Source organism: Rhinolophus sinicus, linkage group LG05, assembly GCF_036562045.2.
Source record: "Rhinolophus sinicus isolate RSC01 linkage group LG05, ASM3656204v1, whole genome shotgun sequence".
Classification (NCBI taxonomy): Eukaryota; Metazoa; Chordata; class Mammalia; order Chiroptera; family Rhinolophidae; genus Rhinolophus; species Rhinolophus sinicus.
The window spans coordinates 21,855,021-21,881,935 of record NC_133755.1 but is presented as its reverse complement, the minus strand read 5'-3'; the positions used below and the strand labels follow the sequence as shown (position 1 = coordinate 21,881,935).

General features: G+C 40.0%; 1 protein-coding gene across 2 annotated transcripts in view; it reads right to left on the bottom strand.

The window, feature by feature from the left end:
* Nucleotides 1-9,757: 9,757 nt before the first annotated feature.
* Nucleotides 9,758-26,915, bottom strand: part of TTC27 (tetratricopeptide repeat domain 27) — a 142,867-nt gene continuing 125,709 nt past the window's right edge. For both annotated transcript variants that reach the window (XM_019741708.2, XM_074331880.1), the window contains 4 exons: nucleotides 17,538-17,735; nucleotides 15,267-15,378; nucleotides 11,323-11,423; nucleotides 9,758-10,079 (listed from right to left, as the gene is read on the bottom strand). In XM_019741708.2, coding sequence (XP_019597267.2) covers nucleotides 9,957-10,079; nucleotides 11,323-11,423; nucleotides 15,267-15,378; nucleotides 17,538-17,735 — 534 coding nt within the window. In that variant the 3' untranslated portion in view covers nucleotides 9,758-9,956. The remainder of the gene's footprint in view (nucleotides 10,080-11,322; nucleotides 11,424-15,266; nucleotides 15,379-17,537; nucleotides 17,736-26,915) is intronic.

Sequence of the window (26,915 nt, the reverse complement as noted above, 5' to 3'; positions counted from 1 at the left end):
TCAAAAGTCAATTGCATGATTTGCAAGGAAAATTACTCGAAGAGTCAGATCTCCTCCAAAAGAAGGAGAGGCCAAAGAGGTGGAAAGTGTAAAGATCAGGAAAGGGGACAGCAGACAAGTTCACATTAAGAGCGGCTGCACTGTTCCTAGTATTTTAAAGCATTTGAGTATGAAATATAACAAACGTAGTCACAAAAATGTGCAAAACAAAAATGTATAGCTCAAGGATTTGGCACAAGAACCATGTTAATCATGACCCACTTAATACATGATATCGCCAACTGCCCAGAAGCCCTTCATACACCCTCCCAATCATCACCCCTGTGTAACCACTGTTGTGTCTTTTGTGGTGATCACCCCCTGGCTTTCCGTTATAGTTTTGACACCCAAGTAATATCGTTTAGTTTCATCGGCTTTTTGAACTTAGTACTATGTACATGGAAACATGCAGCATGCATTTTTCTTTTTCCCTTTTTTTTTTTTTTACCATGTCTGGCTTTCTCTGCTCAACACAACGTTTGAGATTCAGCAACGTTGTTGCTGTGAGGTGGCTGTAGTCAGTTCATTTTCGCCGAGGCAGATGACTCCATCACATCGCTATCCTATCACTAATGTATCCATTTTTATCATTGGTAGATAGTTGGATTGATTCCCCTGGGGGCTATTATGGATAATGCTGCTCTAAACATTCTCGTGTGAGAGTTTTGGTTAATGTGTGCATGCATTTGTGCTTGGGTACGTATGTTCATCTAGGGGTAAAATTGTTAGGTCACAGGGTGTGTTTTCCAGAATGTTTGTATCAATTTATATTCCTATCAGCAATGTTTAAGAGTTGCTGTTACCCTATATCCTCACTGACACTTGGTCTGCAGTCATTTCAATATTAGCGATACTGTTGAGTATGTGGTCATCTCATTGTGACTTTAATATACATTTCTCTGATGACTGAGCACATTTTATAATTTTATTAGCCATTTGGTTATCCTCTTCTGTGAGATGCTCAGTTTTTCAGTTAGGTTGTTTTTTTCCTGACTTATAATTTTTATTTCTTTTCACATATTCTGAATAAACATCCTTTTTTTGGTTTATGTATGCAAATATCTACTCCCACCTCTTAGCTTTCATTCTGCTTGTCATGGCTTTTGATGAATAATATTCCTAATTTAAATGTAGTCCAACCTAAAAACAAAAATTTCCTGTGGATTAGTGCTTTTGTGTCACATTCAAGAAATCTTTACCTCCCCCAATGTCACAAAGATATTCCCATGTGTTATCTTTTAGAAGCTTCATTGTTTCACATTTAGGCCTACAACTCATTTAGAATTGATTTTTATGCATGGCATGAGGTAAGGGGTCAAAATTCACTTTTTTTCTATATGGATAGCTAAATAACTCAGCACGATTTATTGAAACAATCATCCGTTCTTCACTGTTTGGCAATACCACCTCTGTCATAAATCAAGTGTCTGTATTTGTGTATTTTTGGGTTCTACACTCTGTTTCATTTGGTCTATTTGTCCTTACACCAATATCACACTCTTAATTACTGTTGTGTTGTAAGTCTTGGCATCTGGTAGTGTAAGTCTTCTACTTTGTTCTTCAAGATTGTTTTGTCCTTCTCAGCCCTTAAATTCCCATATACATTTTAGAACCAGATTTTTAATTTCCACAAAAACATCTACTAGAATTTTGATTCTATACTGAATCTATAGATCAATTTAGGGAGAAACAATATCTTCATCTATTTTTTCCAATTCATGAGCATAGTACTACCCACCAGTTATTTTCTTAGGGCTTAATTTTCCTGAAGCTGTTTTAGTTTTCAGTTGAGGTATTTCCCATCTTTAAAATATTATTTCCTAAATATTTGAATTTTTGTGCTATCATAAATGGTATCATTTAATTTGTTTTCCTTTTCAAAATACCTGCAGATTTGTGCATGCGTAAACTGAGAAGTTGACTTTTAAATCTACATGGAAATTCTAAACTTAAAAATCAATAATTGTCATCAATTCTGAAGAATTTTAAGCTGTTAACTCTTGAAAATGCCTCTTCCCCATTCTCTTTAATATTCTTCTGAAATTTTGATTAGACACATTTTTTTCTGGAAATCTAATCTCCATTTCTCCTAACTTCTTTTTTTCCTCCCTTTCTGATATTAACTTGCTGTACTATATCCAGAGCTCTCCTTCCCTTCACTAATTCTCTCTTCAGCTCTAATTTGTTGTTTAACCCAGTGGTTCTCAAAAGAGGGCAATTTTCCCCTCAGGAGATACTTAGCAATGAGCAGAAATGTTGTTTGTCACAACTGGGAGCAGCATCTAGTGAGTGGAGGCCAGAGATAATAGTAAACATTTTTCTTTTTTAAGTATCTTTTCTATATTCTGTGTCTACTAATTCCAACATCTATGGCCTTCGTCAATCTCATTCTGTTGTTTGTTTCAATTGATTCTTACCCATGGTGCCATATCTACTGATGTTTCTGATTTTTTATTGTGAATTCATATTCCTTGGAACCTTTGGGAATAATGCACTGAGGTCTGTTCAAAGTGCATTCCTCCACAGAGGTTTATTCTATCATGTCTGGTGGCACATCAATCTGGGTGTACCAGATATACATTTTGGCTGTCGGCCACACAGGGAGTATGAATTCCAATATAAGAGCAGCCTTACTGTTAGGAATTATTAGATTTTTCTTTTTTCCTTTCCCCCCTTAATCCAGAGCCACAGCTGAGACAAATACCCCATGAACATCCCTCTTTGAAGTGGGGTTTTTGCTGTATTCTACTTTTTATGGAGTATTGCTCTGGATACACAGAGTCCCCAAGCCAACCTACCACCCTGCTGAATTCTAAGCTTCCTTCCCCGCCCCAGGCTCAGCCCATTAATACCTAAGTTTACCTGCCAGGAATTCATAGAATTTCAGGATACACACCACCTTTAGCATTCATTTACCTCTCTTGACTCATGCTTTATGGCCACCAAGAATTCCCCTATTTTGCCACCAATTCAACTATTAATTTAAAAGGAAAATATTTTTTAAATGCTTTATCCAATATATTTAAGTTGTTGGAAAAATGGGTTTCTTTAGATGTCTAGTCAGTCAGATTGCTGGTAATTGAAATTAACATTTATTTTGCTCCCAATGTCTTTTTTAAATTACTATAGTAATTATTCATGATAAAAGTAACAATACTTTAGATAGAGACCTTTAGTATTCAATGCATTTTTTTTTCATTAATCCTTACTGTCAGTCTATGACAAAGTGATACACAAATTATTTTCATTTTATAAAGCTCAATTATGTTCAGTAACTCTCAAACATAGATAAGTATCAGAATCACCTTCGGGGCTTTAAAAACACATTTGTTCAGGGCTAGTGTGTCTGAATCTCCAGGGTTTAAAACAAGATTTTTTTTTTTTGTAAAATTATTTAGATGGTTCTGATTCAAAGCCATGGTTAAAAATCCACCAGACCTTAAAAAAAGGGGGAAAAAAACTACTAGATGACTCAATGAACATAGCTAGGGCTTGAATCCAAGAATTCTGACTCTAATTTATCCCTCTCCCCTCCTCTCTCTGAACTAATTTTGATACCAGTTAAGGTATAGACACTGGACTCAGAAAGATAGAAAACAAAATGCCATATTTCTTATTTTGATGTGTTATCACATTTGGTCCCAAATACTTCTCCTAGCCTAGCTTTTGGATTAATCCATAAAGGAAGACTTTGTGACTATAGAGCAGATGCAGAACTCATCCCATAATTACAAACCCATTACACAGAAGGGGGTGGGCATCTCTTAGACAAGCCTGGGCCTTGACTCAAGTGTGCTCTCATGGAGAACAGTGGTGGGAAAAGAATGCAATTTCACGGGACTGAGGGGACATGTTCACCTAGAGCTGTACTACCCCCGCCTTCGAGACCATACTCAGATCACCCAGGACCCCTGAGTGCCCTGCCCAAAGACCCAAAGCCTACATTATGGGGCTGTGTGGGCCTCTTCCGCAGACCCGTATTCCTGAGGCCACTCTCATCTAGGTCGGAGGGGTAGCTTATCGCTGTTGGTGGTGGGATGACAGACCTGACAGTCGCGCTGTGGTGTCCTCACCGGAGCACACGAGGCCCCTGCAGACCAGGGTAGACTGAGGGAGGGCTGGCTCTCCCTGCAGCCCCCTATTTCGACCGAGACTTCTGAGGTTCTGAGAATTCTAAATTAAAACATGGCCTTCCCAGTCAGTATAAAAGAGTATTTGTCAAGATCAAAGCATAAAACACATTTTATTGAACAGTTTCTTAGCTTGATTTATAACTTTTAATAGTTAAGATACGTGGTATGTGGGTCTCCATTTATCCTCTGGCTGAGTCCCACCAGATTAAGACAGACCTACATCCATGTGTTTTATTGGAAAGCTTAATTAACTCTTTTTTTAAAAAGCCTCTCTCTCTCTCACTCTCTCTCTCTCTGACATATATATTTCATAGTCTAGAAGGATACGCAGAAAAATGTTAACATGTTTATCTTCTACAGGGGTGGGATGTGGGGTGATATCATTTTTTCGCCTTGCTTATTAATATTTTCTAACTTTTTGGCAATGAACATGGGTGGAATTTGTGTAATTTATTAAAGGGGGGAAATGAACATTAATCAGGGCATACCTCCCCCCACACCCCTCTCGGTCCTCCCCCCACAATACCCCTGTGTCCCACTGATTATGTTCAGGAAGATCAACTTAGTATCAGAGCAGACTCCAGCGCTGTTGCTGATACCTATAAAACCTCCGCTGTTCTTTTTGTGTGAAAAAGAACTGCTGAGGCATAAGCAGTTCTCTGGTTTTCTAGCCAGACAGCTGTAAAAATACCAACACAGCTTTTATCAACCCTGGCACCAGACAGCCTATAGGCCAAACTGATTTCGGTAAAGAGAGTGGTGAAGGGCACAGAGCAGATGGGGAAAGTCTGCAGTGCTCTTTCTCAAACCACAGGGTTATGACCCCACGGGGATCATGGAAACTGAAGCCAAGCTGCTCGATGCCCCATCGAGGGACTCCACCAGTCCCCAGGACCCGGAAGACTATCCACAGTGCCCTTTTCTCTTGATCATAGCAAGACACAGTTGCTCACAAAATACTTCACACACATCAACAGACAGGATCCCCACCACAACTCTGTCTGGTCTATAGGGTGGCTATTTGCATTTTATAACTGAGGAAATTGAGGCGCAAAGAGGTTCAGGGGCTCAGGTACGGTCATGGCTAGAAAGTGCTGCGGCTGGGACTTACATCCAGGTCTTCTAACTCCGAGTTCATACTAGTCAGTCAATTCCCCATTTCATCACTTATCTTTCCGTTTCCTAGACATTGTAACCTGAGACATTCTGACAATAGGAACTTGGTTTTCTTTCTCCTTCACATCCTAAAAGTCCATCACATTCTTTCTTTCATCCCTTCCCTGAGCAGCACTGGCAGCCCAGATATAAGGAAAGGTTGCTGCCGAAAGAAAACGCTGACCCAGCAGCACTGCATGTCATCAAGCTCCCAACTGGGGAACATAAGAGGTTGTGTCAATGCCTATTATCCAGTGGTTTCTAAGACATCCTTACTTGTATTTCTACTAAACCTTTTTATTTTCAAAGCACTTCTACATACATCTTCCTGATTGATCTTGGTATAATATCTCTGTCATACGGATCATTGACAGGCTACAGAGAGGTTAAGGACTTCTTCAAGTCCCACAGTAATAGAGTCTTCAAGAAACACTTCTCCGTCTGAAGAGTGTTGTGGAGTAATTTCTGTATGCCTACAGATACGGGTGTTCCTCTGAGCCCTCAGTCTGGAAAAAGTTAGTGATGCATGGGTTAGTTCCTTAACGACGTTAACATGATTTCCTACCCCACCCTCCACCCCCTTCTGGTAATAATACCACAAAACATTAAAAAATGGCTGACACTTACCATTCAGAACACCACTTTAATATCAGTTTCCTGCCTCACAGTCCTTGGCAGGAGTCTCTTTTCATAGATCACAATGATGGCGCAGGGCCAAGAGATGGTGTGGTTGGCTCACAGGTCACTGCAGTTTATAAGAAGTCAGAATAATAAAAAGGAAAGCAGATCTGACATCACTGGCAAGGGAAACATTTCAGTGTTGCACAAACGGACTAATTACAGCGGAATAATGCGGGAGGAGTCCTACAAGGCCTTGTAGAACAAAGCCAAGCCCAAGGAAGAAAACGGCCACATAAAAAGTCCAACCACTCTACCAAGAGTCTGCAAATCTTCTCAAAATTGACATTAACCTCTAATTTGTCCTAAAGTCAAAGGAAAAATCAAAATCTGCTCAAGTGAACTCATTATTAACCACTTTATTAACCGGGGTGAAAGAGGAGGTGCTTTATGATAAAATAATGAGAACACACACACAAATGCATCACGTAATTGGTTTCTAAATTGGCTTTTCGGCAAGCTGCGTATCCAGAGTAAAAAGTACCTCTTTGTCCACTAAGCTATTGCAATTTAAAAAAAGAAAAAAATTTCAAGATAAGCTCAGCTTTATAGTTCACTTGGTGAAAACCTAACGCAGCTACAATTATTCTTAGGCCTTGGTCTGTGAAAGACTCTACAAGAGTTAAAAGGCAAGCCAGCACTACCTTTAGCCCATAAGGGATTACTCTTTTATTAGTATAGTCTTGGGATTAGTGGAAATGTCTGTCTAATGAATGCAGCTACTATATTTGAGCACATGCCTGAATAAGCTACTTGTTGATTGAAACCTATCTATTTATAAGCACTTCTGCACGTTGTGAAAAATCCATCTGTATCACCACAGCATGGCGCCCACCATTTGAATAAAGGCTCTTTGCCACTTCACTGTAAGGCCTGTTGAATGAACAGGCAGAAAGGAAGTGTGTTGCATCCACTTAACAGGTTTTATTCCTCACTCTTGGCCAGTAAAGTAGAGCTACCTTATCTAAACAGTGATCTAGATTGATGTGGATGTTATAAAAACAGAAATGGAAAAAAGGAATACTTTTGTTCAGACTTACCCAGGGTTTTAACCTAGAAGATTTACTATAATTTGGAAAAATGGTCACAAATAACGCAGACTAGCCATATCTCTGCAATGTCGCAATCTTTGAATGTAGCCTGGAAAATAGGTGGATTTACTACACATACTGGGTATCACTTCTTCTTTACATTTCTGTTTATGAATAGCACACTGACAGCATGTCCCATAGAAACAAGAACAGCCAAAGAAAAGAGCCTTCATACACAATTAAAGAAGTCAATGCTTTCAATGTTTGGGGTTCTCGTTACCACACTGAGGCTCCATTTGAGGTAAGAGCAAGCTCCCAGCCCTGAATTGGTACTTCAAAGACCATTCCAGGCTTCTGCAGTTCTGACCCACCACTCTACTCACCAGCCCTTGACACACACCTCATGGCTCTGCTTGCCGGACTCAGCACCAAGTCTCTGAGCTTCCTGAATTGGGGGTTTGGGTGTAGAGAGGGGATTTCTTATCCACTGAGGTTTAACTCTTCTGCAGTTAGGGTCCCCACTTACTATGCTGTTTCTTTGGGGAAAGGCTAATAAGTAATTTATTACAATTTTAAAAAAGACGAACAGAACACAGGCAATTATCAACTAAGACCTCACAGCCTTTCTTTCCTTGAAGAACATTATAAATAATGACAGGCAAACTTTCCAGGTATCCCATTGTTAGAAAGAGAGGACTGACATCAGCTGACCACTGGAAACTTTCCAGGCCCGACATAGCAAGCAGAAGGAATGCAGGCTTTAACACTCTTTGAATTCTGGCTATTTCTCTATCTAGAGTTTGTGATCTTTAGTTTCCTGGTGATTGAATTATTAGTCAATAAAGATTAGAGGATCACACCTTTCATATTTTTCTAGTTGACAAAGCAAAATAGCAATTCTGAACACGAAAGTATTAATACTAGAAAACCAAAGTTGAAATTTATGAAAGATAAGGTATTTGGAAACGGCAAATACTTACATCATAATATAGCAAATATGAAGCACCAAAGACCCTATAGTAAATGACATGAGTATAGCTGTTTAAATAGATACCGTGTTACAGACTTTGAAGGTGGTAAGAGATATTAAGAATTTGATGGAAGGTACTATTACCATCACTCACTTTACAAATAAAGAAATCAAATGATCGGAATGTTAAGTATTAAGTGTGAGGAGGTGGTAGAAATGAGGTTTTGATAAAATCCAAGCTTTTCCTACTTCACCACACATTTTCTTCAATTATGTTAAACATTCACATAGATAAGATGATTAAACATAACTAATAGGTCTATGTCTTACAAAGAAGACACCTAATAGCTCTGTCCTTTGTGAGATCATTCCAAGATAAAAGGGCATAGGGCAGCATCCTGGAGACTTTGGTCCAGCATAGCGTCTGAGAACAGGACTGGAAGGGGATAATCCTTTTGTGACTTGGTGTGTGACAACTCACACTCACTGATGCCTTTCTACCTTGAACCCAAAGGAGAACAAACTGAGAAATAAAAACTTTTAAAACTTGGAAACTCTTCTTCAATCACTTGATTCCGAAATTTTTGCACTTTTCAGTATACGTCTATCTGTTTTCTCTTGGGGTTCACACCTAGGTACTGATAAAGAGTTCATCTTAAAACTTTGCTTTCTCCATCCATCCATCCATCCATCCATCCATCCATCCATCCATCCATCATCCATCATCCATCCATTTATCCACCTATTTCCCCCTGGCTTCCATAAAAGATTTGAGTGGACATTTAATGTTAACTAATGCAACTACCTCATTTTATTGGTCCTTCTCATGGTTATTGTGTTTCTTGTAAGAGAAACTGCTTTGGGACATATATCAACTCTTTTTAGGCTAGTATGATACTAGAAAAGAGAAGCAGGTGGTTAAGGAATGGAGGAAGCACTGGTAAGCATTCATAACCAAAATTCATGATGCAAGTTTTTGAAGACTGTTTTTGTTTTTTTTAATGTTCAGAACTCTTATATTTATGGATTATGTATTTTTAAATTTCCAAAGGCAGTTGAAACTCACAAAGAAACAAGGAATATAAATTATTCACATTTTATAAATAACATGGAAAAAAGCAAGGGTCAAATGACTTATGCATGAACCCAAAATTCGGCAACCCAAGCCAGGACTTAGAATTCCTCACTGTGACTTTTCTAGTAAGATTATTAAGCTCAGCTGCTGCCTTCAACATTTGTTTCCATAGACATTACTAAGAAAGCATTTTACTTTGGCATTTTTGTAATATGGCACCATTTATAGCTGTCTTCACTCATAATAACCTTATTAAACAACCGTCTTTCAGGCTGGCAGTCTACACAACGAGGAGGGTCGGTCTGGTTACTAGTGGCTAATGATTGAAACAAAATTTGAGTTATGTCATTTTTTCTTGCATTTTCTTGATTTAGAAGTTAAACCATGCCCACATTTCTAATTTAGCCAAGCCCTTATCTTTCTGACACAAATACAAAATCTCCAGAAGTGTAAAGGTTTCCATCACTAAATCTATTCTTTTATCACTTTTGGATAAAAGCAGCCAATCTAATGATTCCACAAACACGTACTGTGTGATTTTTTCCTGTTTAGACTAATTTTTTCCAAAGAATGATCTAATTCATTTTAGGCTGAGAGACTAAACCTTATGCTAAAAAGAAAACTCTTTTTGCTGAAATGCTTCAAGAATAACAAAAATACTGAATTCAACTATAACTAATCTTAAAGAAATAGCAAAGTTTTTATTTAATGTACTTCAGGAAGTTCAAACATTTGGAAAATTCACAAAAACCACAATGTTAGCCATAAAAAAGAAATTTATTTTAAAAAATCAGTATCTTGTGTTTCAGATACACAGGTATAAGAGAAATTCCAGAAGGCAAAAACACCTTTTCCAAAAACTGTTGCCAGGACGGTCAATACTGATTTCGAAATTGGTTGCTTACATCTTGAAGCTCTATTACTAAGGCATCCATAGCTGCTATTTCATCAGCTAACTCTCTGGAAATTTCTCCACTTGCCACATCTGTAAAAAGTTGCTGCAACATAAAGAACAATAGCACAACTATCAAAACAATGAAAATCTCTTTAAAATAATAGAGTATAGAATTAAAATTCCCTTTGCATAATAATACCATAACAATATAGTAGCAATGGCAGTCTTTTTCTGTTCATGAACCTGGAAATGTAAAAGCTGCAATAATTAAAGGATGCATCAAACAACATTCCTGAACTTGTAAATTCAAATGGGCTCTGTTCTTCATAATGGTTGCCTTGAAAATTGATTATTCATTGCAATGTCATAGGATGGTTTTTGGATGAATGGATAGTATTCATCCAAACCAAACAAGTCTATTCGCTGTGTATATAAGAAAACAAATATACTTTATATTCAAGTTTGTATAAATCATACCCTTTATGCTAGTTATTTGAAAATTAATTATGGCTTAAGACTCAGAGCCACCAAGATTATAAAGATTTGTTAAAAGTGATAAAAGCCCAGCAAAATAAAACTAAATGAGCCCTCCTCTTGTAAAAGGAATTGCCTTGCGAGGCACATACTTCAATAATGCCACTACAGCTGAAACATGTGGGAATGCCTCTCTAGGACCTGCCTGCTGGGCCCAGGAATCCAGTCTTCAAAAAGTTCCCTTGGTGGATCGCAGGCACCCCACCCCAGCACTGGTCCACAGGCTGGTATGTGTGAACTGATGGCATATGTTTTCATTGTCAAACCGAAGCCACCCATCTACCTTAACAATTTTTGTCAAATCCATATACAACCTACTTAATATTTTTTCCGTAAATCAATTTTTTACATAAATCTTTTTAAAAGGAAACACTTCATCACTACTGTAAATGAAAAATAAGCAGTAATATTCATGAAATTGTAGGTCTGATGTGCAAGTTACACTTTTCCTAATATCCATTGAAATGAATATCAAATCAAAAACTTATCCAAGTGCTACCAGTGGCATATATGCCACACTTTGGGGGAAGTGATAATAAATAGAGGAGCATTGCTTTAATTTAAAGAAAGCATTAAGGACTGGACTGTAAATATTAATTTCTAAGACTCCTAAGTTGCCCACATTTAGGATGGTCTAGCCATTGGGTCAATAATATCTTCACCAGAACAAGTAACTACCCAGAGGCTAATATCTAAAATGTAACGTGGGCCTAACATTACCCCTGATGTAAAAGAAGATTCAAGAGCAGTTAGCTGATACTAAAGACCTTTTTCTATAAGACAATTCTAACTAATTCACATTTCAGTCTCACCTTTGCTTTAGATAACAAGCCCTGTAAATTGAGTCGAACTGAAGAAAGCACTTGCACAGCTTCTTGGGGACTAGATTTGTTTTTACTGCATTTCAGAGCCACTGAAAGATAAATACAGGGAAAACATCCATAAAAATTGGTAACGATAATTCACAGGTACAAAAGAACCCAATTACTTAATTAAGACTTTATAGTAACAAACTAGAACTATTTCTCCATGGCAAGGTTTATTTTGTTGTTGTTGTTGTTGTTGGAAAAAAGATAATACTTATGTTCATAATTCTCCCTTTTTTTCCTTCTTTAAGGATAAAAAGAGGATTTTGAGGAAAACATGATATTTTGGTGAGTTACAGATCATTGGGAAGAGACACCCCCTCCTGCTCCCCGCTTCACATGCACAAACTAATGAAATTAGGCAAAGAGAGGGAAAACCTAATTGAACACAAAGTACCCACAGAAGGTGAAAACAGACACAGCACATCTTGATGTGGTCTCCCACAGCACCGAGTCCCGAATGGGGACTCACAATTGCTGATGACACTAGCTAAAGGAAGTGACATGACGGATATTTAAAGCTCAATTCTTACTGCATTTTCATGCTCAAGGTTTTACATCACCATGTGGAAGAACTGATATCAACAAGCCATGTGCCTGCACTTGGGGAATGTGACCACAACCAGGCTGGGGGACGGAGGGGGGGACCCTGCTGAGCCACACTTGGCATCAGCAGGGCGTGGGGGACAATGAAGTCACTCATCTCCAACTGAGTCTGCCTCCTAAATTCTGGGGAGCCCACTTTCCTAAAACTTGAAATAATGAAGGACGTAATCCTCCCTGGCAGAAGGCCCAGCTATCAACACTTTATAAGAATAAGCGAAGAGCTTTGTAAAAATATAACACCTGGCATTTCTCCACTGATTTGTTCTTGTGTTTGTTCCTCTAAATTAATCTGAGTACAAACAGAACAATAATCAGATCGCATTTGAAAACGATACTACAGACTGCAACACGAATGTCTCCTTAGTGCCCTGGATCCTAGACCAGGGATAGAAAATAGATTTCTTTCTGCACGCAAACTCTGATCAACTGGTAGAGGTTGCCTGTGCCTGGCAAACGAGCTTTGTCATGAATTAATAATATCTTCCGTGGCTGGCAAGAACTAGGTTTGACATTCCTAGTTCACAATAATAATTAGACTTGGACATTTCTCAGCTATGGATTGAAAGGAAGCCTGATAATAACAATGTTAAATTCGTTTTCAAAGGGCACAGTTCACCCAGACATAGTGAGGATTGTGATGTCTGTGTCCCTTAGTAAAGTCGTAACTACCACAGCGGGGCTATTTGGGCTGTTGAATACCTAGTAACTTATATTAGCAACAGTTATGATCCTTTCTTCAATCCTTTATTTTCATTGTGAGAGAAACAAAAATAGAGCAAATAGACAAACATACACTCTGTTAGTCCCCTTCCTCAATCCCATTTCCAAAAGGAATTTGAGACTGAGATAGATAGATAGATAGATAGATAGATACATAGATAGATAGATACATAGATAGATAGATACATAGATAGATAGATACATAGATAGATAGATGAGAGAGAGAGAGAACCTGCTGGTTCAAACAATCCAGAAATCCCAAAGAACAGTGTGCTTCCTCCATGCAGATTGTAGTTAAAATGCATTAACAATTATTTTAAAAGTTCCTGGATTGCAAAGAAGGAACCAACTTTTGCCCGCCCTCTCCCAGAAAACAGAATAGCTGAGATTGTAAATGAATACCCATAGACGATACAAATGGGCACACATGACAACACTGTTATACAAAGTTCTTAAACAGTATGTAGAGACGGCAGTGCCTTAGCAAGCCTTCTGAAGTATGTGGCTACTCTTTTAACAACAGCAATTCAATAGGGAGTAAATCACGTGGGGATTTTGTTTTTTATTTGCTTTTCAGAATTGGGTGAGGTGGAGAATAGTATTGGGGAGAAAGATTAAAAAAGAAAAGAGTAACAGAAATCCAGCTCATCCTTCCACTGAGCACTGGTATACAAAAGCAACAAAGAAAAAGTTAAGATTTATCTTTATAAATCTAAAACATCACTAGAAACTAAGCTGCGCATTCACTCAAATATGCTCATAATGCTCAAATATACACATAATTCAGTAAAGTCAAAGGGGAAGTGAAGAGCATTGATACTTGTTTTTCTCCAAGTATTACCCTGATGGAAAACAGGTGCCAAAAAAAAATTTAAAACCAACCTTAAGATGCAAAATGAAGATTTTTTTCTAGAGCATTTCTTTAACCTGCATATTTATATTTGACAGGTTTAATACCGTCACTTAGTGATTACAGAAAAAAATCTTGGCTTTGACTATTATACAGCCAGCTGTTCACAGAAATGTTTAGGGTTGGCTGGCTGAAGCAGATAACACAAATTCTTCATAGTAAATCACTCCCTGCTGCAATTATGTACATACTACACCTTAGTACAGGTTTCCCCAAATACAGTACTATATCCACAGGGTCCAAAGGCGTTAGGACTGAACTCCATCGTATGAGCCCACCCACCAGGAGGTGGATACAAGCCACATAATTCTAGCTACCCGACCATCCTCCCCACTGGTCTATTACTGTCTCAACCTTTTCTACAATGAATTTCAGCTCTACAGAGTTTAGCACTTCTGCCTTATCTGTCAAGGAGGAGGCGGCCCAGGAAATTGGATATTTATATATATATTTTATTAATGATCTCAAAGGCTGTAAGTAGAATTATTAACTCTAAGCCCATTTCTAACTTGTTTGAATATTCTGTGACTTCTCTAAAGGCAAGTTAAACTTTATCCTTGTTCTTGATTTTTCTCTTTTTAGTTATGAGTCCCTTATCACACAGCTCAGGTGGGGGCAAAAAGGCAAGGGATTAACATTTAAACCATGCATAAGATACTGCTAAGTATTTTTAAAAGCTCGTATTTTTAAATTTATGTTTGTTTTCATTTATTCTTCGTATCTACAATAGGTAGGTATATCCCCATGTTACCCATGAGAGAGCTAAATATGGCTCAGAGAAGTTAAGAAATTTACCCAAAGTCACCCAGCAATACGTGAGGAGCGGGTGCTGGAGCTTAGTGTCCCTGATCAGTCCTCTGCCTTTCTCCTTGTCTCTCACTGGCTCCCTGTTTGCTGTAACTATTAGTTGCAGATGAATTTAGAGGAGACTTTAGGATGGGTTCACAGTCCTTGTGATTCAGTTAACACGGTGTCATCATTATTTTATTTGAACTGCAATCCCAGGGCATCACATCATATTCAAATATAAATATAAAAATGCACTACTAAATTTAACTGGTATATGTTTCATTAGTGCAAATAATTAAAAGCAGCCTTTATCTGGAATGTATTTACCCAAGAGGCATACAACTTTTTATGTAAGGTTACCCATCTCTCAAATATCACCCACTAAACTTCCCAAAGATAGGGATTCGATTATATTTTTTATTTCTTTTGTATATGCTAAAGCTCTTTATATATTGCTAAGTACTCCAGGTATCTATGTAGTTTGATGAACAAATATTTTCATTTATAAAGGAAGAATATGAGTCAAGAAAAGCTAACAGATATACTTAGTAGTTCATAATCAACGCACATAGCCTCTGTGTGAAGTGATGGTTCAATACAGTTGTAAAGGTATTTCACATCTCTGAAGTTTTTAATACTTGTCATTTTTCAAACAGGATTTATCCTCTCCTGTATTTCTTATTCCTCAGAAGTGCCTACTACATAGTAGTTGGTCTATAAATGTTTGCTGAATTAAATACCACAATTTCAACATAATGAAATACTCTGAAATTACTTGTAACGAAAATTTACTTTTGACTTATACATTTTCTTATCAGTAAAGATACATTAAAATCCGCCACGGATGAAACATCATATGAAATACCATGTGCAAGTCCTAAGGCTTTCCGAACCACTTCCTTAAATGATGTAATATCTTTCTCCCAACTATTGGACTGTGTGTCACACTTGTAAGCCTTAGAGAGATACAGGAATGCCTGAGGAAAGAAAAAAAACGACATTCAGAATAACAAGTAGAATTCCCATGTCAAGGTCTGTTTTCTGGAAATCATATGGAACGAATCTGTGTATACAGCACAGTCTTATTCTCATCAAAGAAGAGATAGAGATGCATATCCAACAGTAATAAGCAATTAAAAGAAACCAAATGGATGTATCTGGATTGAGACATTTCCCTCTGAACACAAAAACATAAATGCCCGGTTTGCAAATCTGTAAGAAGTGTACACATTTCCTTACCATTTGTCGCCATCAGCTTAAGAGACCAGTTTAGAGAATGAGGCGTGAACTTGGTGAAACTATGGGATTACTGGTAGGTATGTAAACTCAAAGGAGGTTAAAACACCATCTTTCAGAACCCTATCTGTGTGGATTCTTGAGGGAGAAGTCACAGATCAGAGAATTCAGGGTACCCTTAATAGCATATGGACAAGAGAGCACGTAATTCAAGAAGAAATGGAAGGACAGAAAGTAGGAGTGTGTGCGTGTGAGCATGTGTGCTCTGGGCTGACCAGGCATTGGCAGAGCCAGCTGAGTGGACTGAGGGAGGAGAGGACGGCTAAGGATCCCACAGATTAGCTGTACCGAGGCTAATTCCAAACTCATGTAAGGAGTACATTTGATTTGTTGTGGATGTTTTGAAAAGAACCCAAAACAATTATTCCACCCTTGGAAACGCTGGATGCTCCTTGAAGTTCTACGATAAGAGGCTAAAGGCATAACTGGAGTGTAACTGATGCTGCATTCTTGTGAGAAAAGCGCAGGGCAACCTCTGTCAAGCACTTTATGACCAACTATAAAAGCTCTTCTCCAGTTTTCTTATCTAGTTCCTTTTTCTTTCTTTTTTTTTTTAAATGTTTTTTCTTTAATTTATTGGGGTGACAATTGTTAGTGAAATTACATAGACTTCAGGTGTACAATTCTTTCTATTTTTCATTTTTTATTTTTTTTTTTACGACTGGCATTTATTTATTTATTTTTTATTTTTATTTTTTATTAAATTTATTGGGGTGACAATTGTTAGTAAAATTACATAGATTTCAGGTGTACAATTCTGTATTACATCATCTATAAATCCCATTGTGTGTTCATCACCCAGAGTCAGTTCTCCTTCCATCACCATATATTCGATCCCCCTTACCCTCATCTCCCACCCCCCACCCCCCACCCCTGTTATTTTTTTCATTTTTTAAATTAAATTTATTGGGGGTGACAATGGTTAGTAAAATTACATATATTTCAAGTGCACATTTCTATAACACATCATCTATATTATCACATTGTGTGCTCACCACCCAGTCAGTTCTCCTTCCATCATCATATATTTGATCCCCTTACCTTCTTCTACCACCCCCCTCCCCACTTAACCTCTGGTAACCACTAAACTGTTATCTGTGTCTATGTAGTGTTGTTTCTTTGTTTGTCTTGTTCCTTTGTTGCTTTCAGTTTTATATCCCATATATAAGTGAACATTTATCTGTAAAGATATATGTGCTCCGATGTTCACTGCAGCATTATTTATGGTGGCCAAGACATGGAAACAACCAAAGTGTCCTTTGATAGATGATTGGATAAAGAAGACCTGGTAGGTATACACAATGGAATACTACTCTGCCATAAGAAATGATGAAATACTGCCATTTGCAACAACATGAATGGACCTTGAGATTATTAAGTTAAGTGAAATAAGTCAGACAGAAAAAGTCGAGAATCGTATGACTTCGCTTGTATGTAGATATCTAGTTTCTTTTTCTCTTTCCCTTTCACAGCCCCCTCTTTTGTCCTTGTACCCCATCTATCTTAGTCCTTAGCAATGAGGCTGCAGAAAACGGTGCAGAGTAAGGAGCACCAGCTGTTTGCTGCAGCTCCAGCAGGGAGGCAGGTTAGAGAGACTTGCAGGAAACAACAATTTTATAAGAAAAATTCATGGCAAGAATTAAGATGAATGCTTGCAAGTCTTAACCTGCCCACAACTCAAAGTGCTTATGTTAAAGACTCTGAATCAAAGATGAAAACTTGAGCACATTAATCTTATCTTTCAAATTATTAAACTTTTCCTCCAACCATCAAAAAAGCAGATCCACTACACGTGTATGTTCAAACAAAAGGCAAGAGCCAGGAGGAATAAAAGACTTACCTTTTCATTTTCATCAGGCTTTTCACTCTGCCCACTGCCATATACTTGGGCATACAGCCTCCAGATTTCTCCATCATTTGTCACTCTTGAGGTTACTCTGCCAAGTAATTCCTGCAGTTTTCCTTTGAGGCCGGTTGCGACATCCCCACTTCTGTCAGTCATCCCATCCATCACTGCCTTCACGAGGATTTTAAGGACCTTAAAAAATGCACAGAAGAAAGCAGTAAGCTAGAAACAACCAAACAATAACAAAAATCAAAGGGTTATCATCACAATCATCAATGATGATGGCAATGAAAAACCTTGTGAGACATGTTAGAATATCACCCTTACACTTTTTAAAAATAAAAAGTCAAGGGCCGGCCCAGTGGCTCAGGCGGTTAGAACTCCGTGCTCCTAATTCCGAAGGCTGCCGGTTCAATTCCCACCTGGGCCAGTGGGCTCTCAACCACAAGGCTGCCAGTTCAACGCCTCGAGTTCTGCAAGGGATGGTGGGCTCCGCCCCCTGCAACTAAAATTGAACACGGCACCTTGAGCTGAGCTGCCTCCCGGATGGCTCAGTTGGTTGGAGCGTGAGCTCTCAAACATAAGGTTGCTGGTTCGACTCCCACAAAGGATGGGGGCTGTGCCCCCCGCAACTAACAATGGCAACTGAACCTGGAACTGAGCTGCACCCTCTACAACTAAGACTGAAAGGACAACAACTTGAAGCAGAATGGCATCCTCCATAACTCAGATTGAAAGGACAACAACTTGACTTGGAAAAAAGTCCTGGAAGTACACAGTTCCCCCAATAAAGTCCTGTTCCCCTTCCCAAATAAAAAATTTAAAAAATGAAAAGTCACCCTGAACATTCGCTCTCTGGAATCGCATGCTGTGCCGACCCTGTTTCACAGGGCCCTGTGCTCGGGGCACTCCCCCTTCAGCTCTGAGCTCGCTCTCTCTCGGAATGGTGGGCCCACACCTGCAGCTTCACAGGTATTACCAAGTCTACTTTCAGTGTCGGCGCAGCTCCAGCTAGGCTCCTCGCTAGGCTCCTCTCTGGAGCTCCATGACCATGTACTTCAATACCTACCAGGTATGTCCTCCAACAATTCACACTCCATCTATCCAAGAGCGTGACACAGATCCAAGATCCCACTTCCTTCTCTACTTCTTTACTCTCAGAGCCAATACTCTCAGCATCAACCTAGATCCTGAGCATCAACCTAGATCCGCTTCTCTCCTATCTCAGCCACAGAGACCAATTTGATTCAGCATTCCCAACGAGTCCTAAATCCAGCCTCTGGATTAGATTGCGCCTCATTTTCCACCGGGACTACTGTGGTAACATTCGAACTACTTCAAGAGGTCCTGGCCCTTCCTGACTGCGGAAACACAAACTGCTAATACATTTGCATTAGGCATGTAGGGTACCCAGAAAGTCTCTCTTATCCTTCCAACTACCCCAGCTCAGCTCAACACTTGGCGACTTCTTGGCAATCTTGCTTTCATTACTCTTCACGCTTTCTACCGCAGGTGCTTTGAACGCTGATCGATGGGTTGAGCCTCACTGCAGGTTTTACTGTCATGATGAGGCACATCTGTCATATCTATATTAGACCGTGTAGCAGCTTCCTGGAAGCACAGAAAGTGCAACCTCAATCACACACTCCTGTGACAAGGGAACAGAAAAGACGCCTGGATCCATCCCAACAACCAGCTTGACGAGAGCCCTTTAAGACCTTACCCGTGGGCTGAAGCATTGGCACCTCCCTGCAGCCTGTAGAGATGCTGAATCCTGGAAGGAGATGCTGCCCTACCTTGGATTGTGATTCTGCATTTCTAACAAACTCCCAGCTGATGAGGATGTTGACGGCCCACAGACCACACCTTGAGTTGCAAGGTTCCAAGAGACAGGGTGCCCACATCTTTATTCTTACTCTCAACTTCAGGGACAGGACCTCATTTCATTATCTTGTATCACCAGGGTCTAACACAGTGCCTGGCACATGGCACTGACTCAATAAATACTTGTGCCTGAAAGAAAGGCTGAGTGAACGCATCTCTGCCAGAAAGCGGTGCTAAAAGAAATGCAATCAGTGTGGCACGTTCCTCACGCACTATGATCCCTGCGTGAGACGTGGCCGAGGCAGCGAAGCTCCTCTGGAGCGTGAACACTTGGAATGTGAGTTCAAACTCATGCTCCTAAGTATACACAGTGATAAAAGTGGACAGGAGAACATTCCGTTGTGCTTTTTCTCTCTTGTTTGGATAAGGTACATTAACTCTGCCTATAAATTCACATTACAATCCCACATATGTAGTTTTCAATCTGAAAGTAATGAAATTCACATTACAATCCCACTCATGGTTTTAAGTCTGAAAGTAACAACACGGAAGAAAGTGTCTGAATGTGCACTACACTTGAATTGTTTCAAGTCGTCATTCTAAAAACATTTCAAGAATTACCATGTTTTGAAAGGGATGGTGTATTACAACAGTTACTAACATGTACAAATGAAGCATACTAAATTAATAAAACGCTTTTTTTCTGGGATGTCACTGCTGGCCCAACATCCCATCCCCTCACTGTTGCCTACAGGAGGAGACAATGCAGGAGACAAAACTTTTGGCCTTTTTGCCAAAGAAAGTGAATAAAAGTGGAGCGCTGCATTGACAGAGGAAAAGCTGGCAAAGAGTTGGGCAGGGGGCAGAGAGAGAGGGAGAGGGAGAGAGAGTTTTGATGTGTGTGAAGGGGACTGTAGAAGGGTAGGGAGGTAGGGTATCTGTGTGTTATGGGGGCACGGTAATGGCAAAGGGGACTGCAGGTAGGCAGATGCCAAACACCTACCTAACTCACAGGCAGCTCCCACAGAAAGTGAGACCTTGACTAGGAGGGGAAGCAATGACACATTTGTTCAATGGCCAGCTGGATTTGGAGCTTAGAAGAGAGTTCCATATGGAGGCATAGACAACAGAAGTCGTTCATGGCCACAGCAGATATTGCCTAAGGGGACTGTGTGGGGTAAGAATCAGCCTGAGGATAGAATCCTAAGGAAACATTAAGACAAGCAAAGATGAATGGAGGCCTATGCACTGACAAGACTAAAAAAGACTCCTCAGAGGGGCCGGCCCGGTGGCTCAGGCGGTTAGAGCTCCATGCTCCTAACTCCGAAGGCTGCCGGTTCGATTCCCACATGGGCCAGTGGGCTCTCAACCACAAGGTTGCCAGTTCAATTCCTCGAGTCCCGCAAGGGATGGTGGGCTCTGCCCCCTGCAACTAAGATTGAACACGGCACCTTGAGCTGAGCTGCCTCCCGGATGGCTCAGTTGGTTGGAGCGCGGGCTCTCAACCACAAGGTTGCCAGTTCAATTCCTCGAGTCCCGCAAGGGATGGTGGGCAGTGCCCCCTGCAACTAAAATTGAACACGGCACCTTGAGCTGAGCTCCCGGATGGCTCAGTTGGTTGGAGCCTGTCCTCTCAACCACATGGTTGCCGGTTCGACTCCCGCAAGGGATGGTGGGCTGTGCCCCCTGCAACTAGCAACGGCAACTGGACCTGGAGCTGAGCTGCGCCCTCCACAACTAAGACTGAAAGAACAACAACTTGAAGCTGAACAGAACCCCCCACAACTAAGATTGAAAGGACAACAATTTGACCATTGTTCCCCAATAAAGTCCTGTTCCCCTTCCCCAATAAAATCTTTAAAAAAAAAAAAAAAAAAAAAGACTCCTCAGAAAGGCGGGAGAGAGTGATGTCACAGGTACTAGGGAAGGAGAAAGTAACAAGGAGAGTACATCTACAAAAGATCAGGATGGAAGGTTCCACTGGGTTTGGCAATTACAAGGGTTAGTGATGATCTGGAGCTAAAGCCACACCGAACAAGGAGGGCAGGAGAGATTATGATTTTAGACAAGAGGTTTACAAAGAGAATGAAAACATGAAAACGAAGATAATTATTAACATCATAAAAAAAGCAAAAGCAAAAAAAAAAACCCCAATCATAGTATCCTTGTAATACTCACATTGAATATTATTTGTATAGGCATAGAATGTTAATAGAAAATATTCGTTTAACCAAAAAAATTAATATAAGTATATTGGGAAGAAAAAGAGAAGTATTGGAAATGCTGGTGTAAAAGAGTTAAGTCCTCATGTGCTATAATAGGAAGTCAACTGATAATCTCTAAGTTTGGTTAATAAAAAATAGCAGTATATAACTATTATTATGAAATATGAAAATGTGCAACTGGAAAAAAAAAAACACCAAAGGGTTTCTCCCTTTTGGGGAGAAGGATCTTGAAAAGTGAAAAGGTAGTAGAGCAGGAAATTGCTATATTTAGTTATAAGCCTTCCACTGCTACTTAACTTGTAAAACTGTACGTATGTGTTATTTTAATAAAATAAAAATTTAATTTAAAATACGGCAAAGGCAAGAATAAACACATTCAAAGATTGGCAAAGATGAAATAAAAAATGATGGCAACGTGAATATTCATTTATTCGATATTACTGTACAATTAAATCCTTGGCATATGTGGGTGGAGAGGGGAGGGGTGGGGAGGGCTTTGGGAGGGCTGGTCATGATCTGACTCCTGCTCGCGGGGCTGGTTACACAGGTGTGTTCCCTTTGTGAAAATTCCTATGTTCTGTGCACTTTTCTATATGTACATTATATTTTAATTAAAAAGTTATTTCCTGTAATTAAGAAAGCCCCATGAACTGGAGGGAAAAAAAATAGTTATTAAAATACATTAACAACTGGAGCTAGTATGTAATCTTAAAAAGCTGTTTTAGAGTGGCAACAAAATTATTTTTAAAAAACATAAATTTTATAATTTACTGGCTAATATCACCATTTGCCTCCTGTTAACTAATAAGTGAGAAAAATCACAGTTTCGGTATCCAGACTGATTACAATCACTTTTAACACATATTTAACCCTTCTTTAGGAAATCGGTATTTGGAACGTAAGAGGAGCAAAGGAGGTTGCGACAGAATTTCTTTGACGAAATGAATCACCACGGAGTACAACTTCCTCTTGGGCAGCCCATGAGGTTCACCAGCATCACATACGCCTTGGCATCATCAAAAGTGAAAAAAAAAAATTTAAACAGGTATAAGTGCTTTTATCCACTGGAAATTGGGTAAAAATGAACAAATTGTTACAATTATTGAACCCAGCAGTAAATACTTAAAACTATAAATTACTAAATATGTAATAAGTGGTTGAAGGGTAGAATACTGAAGTTTAAGAATTTACAGATGGAACAATTCTTGGGGAAACAGGATCCAAGACATGACCACTGGGATGGATTGCTCAGCCAGAATTAGGTGAGGACAAAGAACGCTGTCCAAGGTGTTGGATGACCCTCACCAAGTATTCGAGAACAGCCAGATCCAGAGTGGAAGAGGACACATACAGTCAGGGGCCGAGTCCACCATGAATACAGGGGAGTGGCTAGGAAGTGGGTAAGTAGTAGATGTGAGGACAGGTCTTCTTTCTGTATCTCAGAACTCTTACATCAGGAGTCAACATGCACATAAAGAGCTTCGAAAACTGTAAAGCAATACAGTCCTAGAAACTATTGAGATTATCATTGACGCTCAACTCCAAAGTAGACAGCAAAACCTATCACTGGCGCCCTCATTAGGAGTCCCTGTATTTCCTTATGGTTTGAAATAGACCTAAAGAAAAACAGAATCCACCACCTGACCATCAGTCCTTGATAACTCCCTACGAAGGGCCTGGCTAGGGTGGGAAGCAGACAGCAGCAGATTCAGGAGGCAGGCTGGGCCCTCTGCTGTGAGCACGCACCGTGTGACCCTGACTTCACTTAGGTTTCACAGTAACCCTAGGAAGCCGGTACTTTATTACCTCCACTTGACAAAGAAACGGAGGCGCGAGCAGTCAATGAACTTCTTCAAGGTCACACAGCAAGTGAGTTGAGGGGCTGAGTTTTGAGCCCCAGTGACGCCTGACTCCTGGGCTTAATGAGGATGATGAGAAGACAACAATGATGGGAGACAGCGCACACACACACATCTTCCCATGAGCCAGGGGCTCTGGGCACACACGTAGTCCTTCTAACAGTCCCACGAGGAAGGTGCTCATTATTTGCATTGTGCAGATGAAGACAGTGGAGCACAGAGAAGTTAAGTAACTTGCCCATGGTCACACACCTAGGGAAGGAGGAATTGGATTTGAACCAGCAGCCCAGATCCTACATCTAGCTGTCAAGCATTTGTTATGTTAATTTAGAAAGCACAGCTCCTTACTCAGATGCTATTTCTTCCTTTCTTACAGTAAGTTCTTTTACATTGGAAGGATTTCTCTTTTATGAATATGTATGCTAGTAATTTTGATCTTTCCATTACCATTTCTGTACCAAATCTTGAATCAACCAAACTCAGAGAGGCTTTTGTAGTTTTTGTTGTTGTTTTTTTTTAAATTAAAAATTCCAAGATATTAGAGCTAATAACAAATAAAAAGAGAAAATAAAACCCCCAAACACAAGCACTACTAACATTGCAGTAAATTTCTGTCCAATCTTTTTACTATGTGTAAATTTTTTGACATAATACTATGTAAACTGTTTTATCTCACCTTTTTCACTTAACATTATATCACAGAAATGTTTCATGCTTTCATATATTCTTTAAATAGATCATTTTAATGGATTCAAAATAGTTCATGGGGTTGATAGACCACAGTCTATTTAACAATTCCCCTGCACTTAGATAGTTAGGTGTTTCCATGTGCTGCCACTATTATTATTACTACTACTATAAATAACACTTCAATGAATTTCTTTGTGCCTACTGAAGCTTTCCTTAGGCTAGAATACCAAGAACAGGATTATGGACTGAAGGAAAATACACATTTTCAGACTTCGGAGATAAGTTTGATACTTTCTAAAGGGCTAACTCAAATTAGATGCCCGTCAGTCATATGCGTATATGAAGATGTGTCATTTCACTGCATATTACCAACACTAGGCATGTTATTTTTTTTAAATCTTTTATGTTTTGTTCTACTAAAGGCACATACAACTATTATTCTGCATTTTATTTCTTTTATTATTAGTGAACTTAAATCTCTTTCCAAATGGTTGTCGAGCAAATATCTTTCCTTTTTAAGATATTTTTTTCTTAATTTGAATGGAACTCATTATTTTTCCAATGTCAAAACATTTATTGTTAATCTTCATTATGGAGATTATATAGCACACAAGCTGATAGACTAACACACGTCGCTAGCTCCCTTTCCTGAACCCCAACTCTGTATATCGCTTGGAAAAAAAGAGAAAGTTGACAGATCTGAGAAAGTGACAGTGAACACACGAGAACTCCTGGGGAGACAGAAACTGGCTGGGTCCAGGATGGTGGAGAACAGCAGGCCAGGGTGGAAAAGTGGCAATGCTCACCGGAAGGCTAAGAAAAGCTTTTTTGTACCTTTTCCCTTCTACACACTACACTCCATGCCGCTTGCTATCAGCATGAGAGAACGAAACACAACAGTGCCAGTCCAGTGCAAGCCATCGGGGCAAAGGGCCTGGCTAGGGTGGGAAGCAGACAGCAGCAGATCCAGGAGGCCTGGCTGGCCCCCACGGGCTGAGGTTAGATGAGAACTCAGGAAGATGGGCGATGGAAGAGAACGGGGCCTGGCAGAGATAAGGGAGGGGTCCTGAGGGGCCGGGCCACTTTGTGGTGGGGGGAGGGGGCAGAGGCAAAGGGTACCTGATGGGTGAGCTCCCCAATGGCGCAAACTCCCCAGGAAGGGCACAAGGTAGGTCCTGGGCTTTGCGTCAGCCCTTCCCACCAAGCACACATTAGGGGACGAGCCAATATTCCCCGGGAGCATGAGCCAACAGGGACAAAGTCACAGAAGTGCAACCATAATGAAATAAACTGAACAGCCTACGAAACAGAAAAGGTCAGATGGAGGGAAACTGTTAACTTGTTTTCATACTACACATCTGCAGGAAGAAGGAAAACCAAAGGATTGGTGAGATCTCCTGGGTAGCAGTACATATGGGGAAGAAAAACAGTGTGAGGACCGAGGCTGACATCGCTGTCACACAGAAGGAAAGGGGTGGCCAATTCTGCAAAGGACACAAGGAAGCCGCCGCTGGGAAATCCTGGAAGCCCCATGAGGAAAGTGTTTCAAGAGGAAGGAGAGATCCACTATGTGAAACACTGCTGACAGGCTGAGAAGCCTGAGGACTCTCCCCTGGGGGTGACATCACAGACCTCGACAAGAGCACGTTTGTTTGGTTCCGACCATTGAGTGGTAGAGATAAAGCCTGAAGGGCGAAGCTCCAAAGGGGACAGAGCAGGGGAAGTAGAGACCCTGAGGGAAGGTGCTGCTCCTGATGAGCTGGTGCTAAAGAGCAACAGAGAAGTGGGGTGATGCCTGACTGGGGAGGGGCATGGGTGTGCACAGATTACTTATGCAGTTTGCAGACACTGAGAACTTTCAAAAACAACAGCAATAGATAAATGCATTTGGGGATATTTTCCCATTTGTTATGTAACACAAATTATAGAGGTAAATTTTAATCCATGGTGATTATAAGGGAAGGGCCACTTGCTTTTTTATTTGGAAACTAATCCTAGCAGTCTGCTCCAACAATTCTTTGACCTGTTTATTTTCTTGGGCTTCTGGACACCCATGTGGTTTTGAACCCTCTTTTCCAGAGTATGAACATATCCACATACACAACTTTTTTACTTGGTATTTCAGATAACATCACAATAATAAAACCTTCTTAGAAATCCCAACTTGCTCATCCTGGCCTGGGGTTCTAGTTCTAATTTTGTCTCTTCTCCTGTATTTGACTAAGTAAGTTTCTCTCTTTGAAAAGCTCTATCAATTTTTTATCAACTCCCTCCCCATTCTCACTGTCTCTTCCATCACTTCCAGATGTTCAAACCCCTGGTGCTGTTTGCTAAGGGCAAGACCTTCATATGACTTGTGAAGGTCTCTCCGGCCTCTCTTTGTGAACCTGTGTGCATGTCGCCTCGGCTCCCACTATAGCTACAAATGAGGTGTCGGTAGGATCCACTCCCCTACCTTTACGAACCCACTATTCTCAAAGCCACTGCTTTCCCCCGGAAAAGGAGCATGGCAGTTGTGGTGGGTCAAATAGTGTAACCCCCCCAAAAAAAAATTTCATGTCCATATGGAACCTCAAAATGTGATCTTACTTGGAACTAGGGTCTTTGCAGATATAATTAGTTAAATTGAGGTCATACTAGATCAGGGTGGGCCCTAAATCCAATGACTGATGTTCTTATAATAAGAGAAAAGGACACACAGAGACACAGAAAAGGAGGTGAAGCAGGTGAAGAGGGAGCGATGCTGCCACAAGCCAAGGAATGCCAGGAATCAC